This window comes from Drosophila subpulchrella, chromosome X, assembly GCF_014743375.2.
Source record: "Drosophila subpulchrella strain 33 F10 #4 breed RU33 chromosome X, RU_Dsub_v1.1 Primary Assembly, whole genome shotgun sequence".
NCBI lineage: Eukaryota > Metazoa > Arthropoda > Insecta > Diptera > Drosophilidae > Drosophila > Drosophila subpulchrella.
The window spans coordinates 14730761-14740417 of record NC_050613.1 but is presented as its reverse complement, the minus strand read 5'-3'; the positions used below and the strand labels follow the sequence as shown (position 1 = coordinate 14740417).

The 9657-nt window shown below is 39.3% G+C and overlaps 1 protein-coding gene across 4 annotated transcripts; it reads left to right on the top strand.

The window, feature by feature from the left end:
- The first annotated feature begins 301 nt into the window (after positions 1 to 301).
- On the top strand, positions 302 to 7156 carry LOC119557191 (sodium-dependent neutral amino acid transporter B(0)AT3). Of its 4 annotated transcripts, XM_037869841.1 has the most exons (8): positions 315 to 446; positions 516 to 645; positions 1455 to 1939; positions 2349 to 2647; positions 3076 to 4033; positions 4266 to 4469; positions 4588 to 5009; positions 5066 to 7156. In XM_037869841.1, exons 3-8 carry the CDS (start codon positions 1850 to 1852, stop codon positions 5262 to 5264), a joined length of 2172 nt encoding a protein of 723 aa, XP_037725769.1. In that variant the 5' UTR covers positions 315 to 446; positions 516 to 645; positions 1455 to 1849; the 3' UTR covers positions 5265 to 7156. The 4 variants fall into 4 exon arrangements, with proteins under 4 accessions (XP_037725771.1, XP_037725768.1, XP_037725770.1 ...); XM_037869843.1 differs by having other exon boundaries at positions 302 to 645; positions 1863 to 1939; XM_037869840.1 differs by having other exon boundaries at positions 302 to 645.
- The last annotated feature ends 2501 nt before the right edge of the window (positions 7157 to 9657 follow it).

Below are 9657 nucleotides of genomic sequence, written 5' to 3'. Positions count from 1 at the left end.
TAATAATTAGCTTAGGCTGTAAATAAAATAACTATCCTTAAGGTTTACAAAAAAGCAATAAATAAACAGCTAATTTGCTAGATAATTGGCTTTTTATGACTTATTTTCCTCCCTCTACTGTTTACCATCTTCCCTCCCGCTCGGATTCGCGCTCCTCCGTCTCGCTCGCACCCATGCGATGTGATGCTGCGTCTGCGCTGCTCTTTTCGTTCTTTTGCTCTCCCGTTTTCTCCTGTTTTATCGTCTCCCGTTAACCGTTATCCTTTTCGTTCAGCAATTCGGGTGTTACGTCCTTTGCTGCTCAACAGTTTCCTGCCAACGTCCCGTTACGACACACCGTTACGTTATTCCAATCAGGACACGGGATAGCGATTGGAGCGTCGGGAATCGGTCTTTAAATAGGATTTAATGCAACCACCTGCAACCGTTAATCCAGGGATATTCGGGTAATAGTCCCCTGCAGGTCCTTCACCGTTATCGGTCGGACTTAACCGTTATTTCGTTGTTTGTTTTAGTGCGACTTCATTTTTTTTCGCGAGTGTGTTCTTCGGTTATATAAGTGAGAATTTCTTGGGCCACAAAAAAAGATTACAATCAAAGGCAATCAACGCGATATTCCCCGCCATTGAAACAGGCCAAGAAAAAGTAATGTTTTGAGCCGAAGTTTCCCCCAAAAATTATCCCTAAAAGCATGCTAATATAGAGTAAAAATGTAGGTCTCCATGGCAACCAATTTCACTCCACCCTTTGTAGAAAGTAACCTCCATCGCCTTGGGAAATTAAGCCTATGCAATTTGCAGGTCGAAAAAGAGTTTTAATTCCATTAAGCTGCATTAGTGAGTGGGCGTAAAATGTGCACGGGGGTAATGGGGGTTAAAGGGCACTTACGGTTGATTGATTTATTGTGTGGCCCTAGTCACGCAAGCCCCATAGATGTCTCAGTGTGTGTGGGTCCTTTCTTTGCATGATTTGATTGATGGAAAGGACACGTGAAAAAATACCCCCTGCCAATATCGAATGATTACTATCATAATTGAACATTTAATACTTGGAGCTTTCGTTACCTTTTTTGTTACATTATAAGGTATTCGATTTAAACAATAAGTATTATAAAATTAAAAGAAATTCATTAAACTAATATTCTTAAAGCCTTAATATATCCTTAAGCCCATAATAAATTGATCTAACTTTATTTCTGTTTTACCTTTATTATTATTATATTATAAAATTCAACAAAATATTTGATTTACTTATTTTATTAAATGATAATATTAGTACCAATAAATTCTTCAACCTTGTTTTTCATCATTTCCTTTAATGAGTTTGATATATTATAAACTTGAATGGGAATTGTCAACGACTTTTGTAAGCTAGCAATTTTTATCATATTTTCTTTCTGTGCATGCAATTTGTATACAACTATTAGTAATACGTATTTCACTTGACAAAAGCAGATAGCGGCACTGCGATGGCGTCTACTACTAATGCACCGTTATCACCTGCAATTAAGCACTAACAAAAGCACCAAACCACAGTAAAAGCCACAATAAAATCCAGAAATCAGCTAAACCAAAACTAAAAACACAGCCACAAGGGGTTAAAATGCGATTTATTTAGCCAACCAGAAAAGTATGCTACGAAAAATGTCCAGTGAATTGGTAGTTACCTGAACGCAACACCAGGTGGCGCCGAGGAAAGTACAAGCAGAGCAAAAGTTTGGTGAAACGGAAACGGAAGTGATATAGAGCACACTAGGCACCCACACAGGCACACACACAAAACCCACACAGCACCCACACGCACACATATAAAAGTTTGTAATAAGTCGAAATAATAATAAAACGCAATCATGGCCAACACAGCTCAGTTATTGCGCCGCCAAAGCTCCCGGGATATAGTGCTGAAAAGCCAGAAGAGCATCGATCAGTTGGAATTGAGGGTAAGTCAAGGGGATTAGATTGAACTTGTTTATTTAGATATTTTAAAATATTTTAAATAAATATTAAAAGTTTAAGGATTAAGTATTTATTTTCTATTGTATGTTTTTTTATTTTATGGACATGTTTAAAGATTTAATATTATTATTTTAATTTTTTTTCTATGGGGGATATTACCAAAATCGCTAGGGTTTTAAAATCACTTTCAAACGTTCAGGGTCTAAAAGTATGCAGTGAATAAACAATAGTCACCTTTCTGTGTACTTCTGAGCTTAAAATATATAGTTGCATACTCTTAGACATCTAAAATGACATTTAAAAGTGATTTCAGAACCCTAGTGATTTGAATGGGCACCCCCGTATATACTGATATTTTAATACAACTTCACTGAACCGAATTACTTTTCCCAGGAGCTGCGAGGTCGCCTGGTGACGAAGGAGCATGGCGTCAGCCACCACCACCACACATCGCTGCACCACCACCAGCCGCTCTATGGGGCCACCAACCAGGGCTTCATGTCCGACGCCTTCGACGAGTCCTCGGAACTGGAGCAGGACCCGCCGCCCTTCGGATCGGAGGCGAGCACCTCCAAGGCCAAGGCCGAACTGGTGGCCAACGCGGATCAGCAGGACATCGTCGAGGGCGAGAAGGAGGGCGAGGAGCGGGAGAGCTGGGACAGCAAGATCATGTTCCTGCTGGCCACCATTGGGTGCGTTTAACTTTTGAAGGCCTCCGTATTCATGCTCGCTTAAAAGTTGCCTGGCAGATAATATAAACTTAAAATAATGATTTCCAAGGATTCCGAAAAGGTTTTTTTTATTTTTTAATATATTTTGTATTTTTACCTTTGAACATTTTATAAAAATCATGTTATTTTGCGGGATTAATATGGGGTGTCTAAAAGTATGCAGTGAACACCTGATTTCTGAATGAATTCATTGTACAAGTGTACAAATTGTTGCATACTTTTGGACACCTTCATGAAATTTACAAGTGATTTAAGTAGTGTAAGGAAATCTCATTTATTTTGTTTATCGGTTATTGTTATTTACCTTACCGTTTCTCGAATTTTTTACCCAGTATGAATACGGGGTTTTTTTATAATACCAGTCACTGACAGTAATTTCCAACCCACAGCTATGCCGTTGGCCTGGGAAATGTTTGGCGTTTTCCCTACTTGGCCCAGAAGAACGGCGGAGGGGCCTTCCTGGTGCCCTACTTCATAATGCTGTGCATCCAGGGCATACCGATCTTCTACCTGGAACTGGCCATTGGCCAGCGACTGCGAAAGGGAGCCATCGGCGTTTGGAGCCAGGTGTCGCCGTACCTGGGCGGCATCGGTATCTCCTCGGCGGTGGTCAGCTATATAGTGGCTCTGTACTACAACACCATTATCGCCTGGTGTCTGATCTATCTGCTGCACAGCTTCGAATCGCCACTGCCCTGGGCGGACTGCCCGACGAGGCTGTACAAGAACTTTACCTACGATCATGAGCCGGAGTGTGTGGCCTCATCGCCGACGCAATTCTACTGGTACCGCACCACACTGCAGTGTTCGGAGAGTGTGGATCTGCCGGAGAACTTCAATTACCACATGGCCATTGCGCTGATCGTCTCCTGGTTCTTGGTCTACATCTGCATGGTCCAGGGCATCACGTCGTCGGGCAAAATCGTCTACATGACCGCCATTTTTCCCTATGTGGTGCTCATAATATTCTTTTTCCGGGGCATTACCCTAAAGGGAGCGGCCGATGGGGTGGCCCACTTGTTCACCCCTCGATGGGAGACCCTCTTGGATCCAGTCGTTTGGCTGGAGGCCGGCACACAGATCTTCTTCTCGCTGGGATTGGCCTTCGGCGGTCTGATAGCCTTCAGTTCTTACAATCCGGCCAATAATAATTGCTACAGGGACGCCATACTTGTGTCGCTGACGAATTGTGGGACCTCCATGTTCGCCGGGGTGGTGGTCTTCTCGGTCATCGGGTTCAAGGCCACGGCGACCTTTGATCGCTGCACCGAGGAGCGGAATGGGTTGATGGCCCAGAACAGGACGCACAACCTGCCCGTCTGCGATCTGGAAAGGGAACTGGCCAATGTGAGTTTAACTATTATAATCAAGTTCTATAAGAATCTGATAAATAGTCAATATGTTCTTCCAACCGCGAATTCTTCAGGATCTTCCTATAACATCAATTTAGATGAAAAACATTTGTATATTTCCATAAAGGAAAATACTTTTATTTCGATACCTTTGAATCATTTTCTTAATACTTAACAAAAGTTATACTTTGTATATTTTAATGACCTTAATTAATGCACATTTTTAGAGTGCCTCGGGTACGGGATTGGCCTTCATTATCTTCACGGAGGCCATAAATCAGTTTCCGGGGGCCCAACTCTGGGCCGTCCTCTTCTTTCTGATGCTCTTCACTCTGGGAATCGACTCGCAGTTCGGAACTCTGGAGGGCGTGGTCACCTCGCTGGTGGACATGAAGCTATTTCCCAATCTGCCCAAGGAATATATTGTGGGGGTGCGTAATATGAACTATTGTGTACTTTAAAAACATTTGACTTTTACATTAATTTTGTTGTATACCTTGAAATTTTCCTTATGAGTATAATCCTTATAATGGTTCCTCTTTTTCACAGGGCCTCTGCTTCTCCTGCTGCCTGATTTCCATGTGCTTTGCAAATGGAGCTGGGAGTTATATATTCCAATTGATGGACAGTTTCGCCGGCAATTTCCCGCTGCTGATCATCGCACTTTTCGAGTGCCTATCGATCAGCTATATCTACGGGGTGCGCCGATTCTCGGACGATATAGAGATGATGACCGGATCGCGGCCGAGCTTCTACTGGATGTTCTGCTGGAAGTACCTGTCGCCCTGTGCGATGGTCACCATCCTGCTGGCCTCCTTTTACCAACTGCTGACCGAGGGCAGTAGCTATCCGGCCTGGATTGGAGCCAAGGGCGCCTCCGAGTCCATGGAATGGCCCCACTGGTGCATCGTCGTGGCCTTCTTCCTCATCCTCTCGTCTATCCTGTGGATCCCGATTGTGGCGGTGTTGCGGTAAGAGATATAGATAGATATGTTCCTGGGATATCTAATCCATTTCTGACTTTCAGTCTGTGTGGCATCAAGGTGGTGGAGGACTCGGATCCCGCCTGGTTCCCCGAGGCCGAGCTCAGGGAAGTCCACGGCATCGTGCCCCACGAACCAACCGAATTGGAGCGCAGCATTTTCTGCTTCAACATGGATGGAACGGAGGGTATGTGCTGCCCAAAGTACGGACTACCCGAAAAGTCTCTTGAGGAGGAGGAGTAGGGTCCCAGGGAGTCCCTGAAAGTAAAATAGACAACAACGACAATAAATGAATCCGAAACCGAATCCAAACCGAAATAGAAACGGGTGAAATATATGATGATTCTCGATGTAAATATGGACAATAACTAAGCATAACTCACCGATGTTAGGCGGCGTCGATATCAACACTCCTATATATGGTCCCAAAGACTGTTTGAAGATAATACAAAACCAAAAACAAGCCATACTAATAATGCAAAGCAGCCACAACCAGGAAAATAGGAAAATAGCAATACTAGGTAAAAACTCGACGCTGGATGCGCGGTTTCATTCAAGCAGAAAGCTATAGAAAAGCATTAAAAAAATTCAACGGCCGAAATCAATGGAAATATTTCCGCATAACTTCATTAGCATGTGGCCATATAAGTGTTTATATATAGGTACGCGATTATTATTTTCCATTGCCTTTTCTCATTCGCGTTTCTTTTTCGAAAAGGGCAGAGAGAGCGTAGAGTTGTTACTTGGCCACCCTTATAGGGTCTACATATCCGATTTCGCTATCATACAAAGAGAAACCACAACTTGCTGACTATATACGATATATACGATAACTATATATGATAACTACGCTGTATTCTAGACTTAATTGTTTAATTTGACCATATCATGCGAGCATGGGGCACCACCTATAAGAGATATATAACTATATAGTAACTATACCTACCACAGTTCATTCTCTGTTGTGATCAGCTCGGCTTTCTGTGTTTACTGTTGTTAATCGAGGATAATGTTGCTCGTGCAGGCGAAATCGAAATCACGAAATCATATCACATCCACAACCATGCTTAAGGGCTAAAATAAAAACACAACTTTAATGTCTAAATGTTATAGAGAAAAATAGGAGGGAAGATATATTGGAAATGCGTTATGTTTTGCCCAATCGAAAGTTATACGATAAAAATTGCTTGTTAATAACCAAAGATCAAGGTACTACACTTCCACTCCACTCCATTGTACTTATGATACGTAATGATAGGGGGTATATCCGTAGTTATATATTTACATTAAACTCAACATTAACAAATCGCAAACGCAACCGTTCAAATAGGTGGAAAAGGAATACTATATAGATATACATATACATAACTGGAAAAGGCAGCATAAGGTTTATCGACCCACGATATCATCGCATTGAAGAACTATTATTATACAACTAAACGGATATATATATACATATATTTATGTGTGTTGAAATTCAGCTAATGGGTGTGTGAATTCGTTTTAAACCATCAGATTGGGTTTACTTTTCTGAAAACATGGACACTACTTGACCATTTTTAAAATCGAGCAGAAAGATCTCCTTAAAATCAATTCACTCCCCCAAATAGCAAATAATTTCACTGTATTATAAATTTTACATTTCTTTATGGTATATTTATACATATACATCGATATATTATATACATCTATTTAAAATGAAAGGAAAACAGATATATTATACATGTATTAAGTGTTATTGATGTTGACAATAAAGAAACCCCTACGAAACCAGTTTTTAACCCGAACGAAACAGATGAGATATATAGACAACCTTCTACTACCCAAAATACACAGACACAACCCACAGATTGCAAAAATCCAAATGAAGTATGATAAAAAGCATAAATATATTTACGGCAAAGCAATAATTATACAAATACCAGAAGAGATTCGATTATAATTATTGTATTCTTATCATAATTTTGCTCCCTCTTAAGATCTCGTAATTGTTGTAAAATTCACTCATTCGTACTGATCACATGAAATGATGATAAAGTTAATACCACGTATCATAATTTACTAATGTTAAATTCGCAACCGATAAATAATACAAAAAATTACCACTAAATGACAATAAACAATAAAAAACTAAAGATCAGGTGGTATTTCAATTGGAATTGTAAAATTTTGGGCTTTTTCTTATGGTTTTTTTTTGTCTTAGATTTAAAATTAGGTTTTGCAGCATTTTTTTGTAAGCTTTTTACTATGAAATTCTTATAATTTTATTCAACAATTAGAATGTCCAGAATTTTTAACAACTTATAAATTTCCTTAGAACTTTTCCAAGTTCTGTGAAGCTTGGATAGTTTCTTGCCAGTGAGTAACTGTAAGTAATACACGGGAAAAAATGTATGCCAAGTGCTAGGCCGAAGATAAAACAAGGTAAGATATAAAGTAAAAATTGATTCACCTGATAATATTTATAATATCATGGCAGCAATGTGAGCCCCAATTTCTTTACTAGAACATTTTTTCATAATATTCTTTGACAAAACTATTTTTGGTTTTTGGTTTAAAATATTGTACTGAAAATATGAATTATGTCACAAAAAATGGTTTATTTTTAATCAAAACCTTTTTTTTTCGTTTTAAGTATTGTAATTAAGTCAATCTGCATTGAAAGTATTAAAAAATGTTGCTAAAGTTGCTGAACAATTAATTAAATGTTTGTTAAGAAACGCTGTGGACACGAAATTAAAACATTTGTAACTCTGGTCAATACTATGTTATATTGATGGGCAATATCTTAAAAGAAGTCTCAAACATCCACCTTTGTTACTAATTAAATGTAACACTTTTATTCTTCCAGTGCACCTCAGTGTGTGCGCATGTGCAACGGTAATCTGCATTGGGCAACGCCTGCAGCAGCCCTTGTGATTCCAGCGGAGCGCAACAGGCGGAAACAAACTGGCCAAGTGACCGGCCACTGAGCTGGGCGGTACGAGCGGTACAAGGGGGCGGTACGGGTGGCGGTACGTTCGTATATAGTCGTCATCGTCGGACGTCTCACTGCATCGAATTAGCGGTAAATTACAAGCTGCAATGCAACAGGTTGCATGTTGCTGCTGCACTCGTACTTTCTGCATACTGCAAGTGCAGCTTTACATTCCGCTGATTGCACACACAAATTCGAGGCGTCTTTCTTTCGGTTTCTTCTTTTCCTTTGCATAAACACTTTGGTATTAAATATAATTAAAAGCAAAAATCCATTGGCAATTGTTCAGCCAACGGAGCCGCTAGGAGGAAAGTTGTTGTTTGTTTGTATACTTCAAAGCGGAAATTTCGGTTTCATATTATGGGTATAGAAGTGGTGACACCAAAGATCGGGTACAAGGCACTGAAGACCCCATTAAGATGCATATACCAATAAATATATACTTACCGAAATTCTATTAAAGTCCCATATATTTTACAAAAGTATTTTGATGAGAAATTTTCAAAAGGTGCCAGCTTCTATAATATTATTATTAATAAACAATGCAATTGGGAAAAGTTACTAACGTACCCGTTTGGATATACAAATAAGTATATATTTACCAAAAAAACGTTAAGCCTTGCAAATAAATAAAAAAATATTTTATTAAATTTATAAACTTTAATCCAATAAATAACAATAAAGAAATAGTTCAGTACCCTCTGCAAGGGATAGAAAATCATAGGTAACAAAGCACTTTGTTAGATGAAAAGGCAAGAAAGAGAGCCAAAAAAACAGAGATAGGGATAGCAGTAGAGATAAAGATAGAAAGATATGCATAGCTAAAAAATGAAATAGCTAAGCCAAAAAAAAATAATGCAGCCACAGCCACAAAAAAAACCAAAGACGTTTATGCGACCGCCAGTGGCATGCACAGTGGGCTGAAATGCGTGGGGAGTGGAAAGCTACTAGGTCAAAAAGCATTAATTAAAATAAAAAATAAGTGCCAATGGACTACTTGGCCCACTCTCGTTTTTATAAAAAAAACAACTTCTAAGCTTTCGACGCACTACTGCTAGGAATTTTATTAAAAACGATCTCTAAATCTCCTTGCTTATTATATAATAAAAAACATTTACAGTTCTTTAAAAAAATAAAAAAATTTAAAGTATTAAAAAACTTTTAGACTTCCGAACATGAATACTTCTTCTTTCTCCACAAAAAGGAGATAAAGTTTATGAATTCTGTTAAAGTTGAAATAAGAAAAAATTTTTACTTTAATTTCTGTACTATAATAAGTTTTGTCAATAACTTGTATAAAAATTTGATATTTATATATTATAAATGTATTTTTTTAAGAAATGAGCGATAAAAACATTGGTTTTACATAGATTGTCAAGCTTGTAAGCGTTTCCTAACTGATATTTACTCCATCCATATTTCTGGGTTCGAACTCGACCAATCTTACCTGCGAGTTGTTTTGATTGCCAGCGGAATCGGAATTCCTGCTCTAGAGTTGAAGTCTCAATCGGCGGCATCGTCGCACCTGAGCCCCTAAAAACTGGAAACCAGTTTGAGGCCTTGCCACATTCCATCCAGCAAACTGCGGACGGCCACTGCCCACTGTGCCCCGCGCGCTGCTCGATGTTCCACTGTGCGGCAGCTGCGGCAGCAAACAAT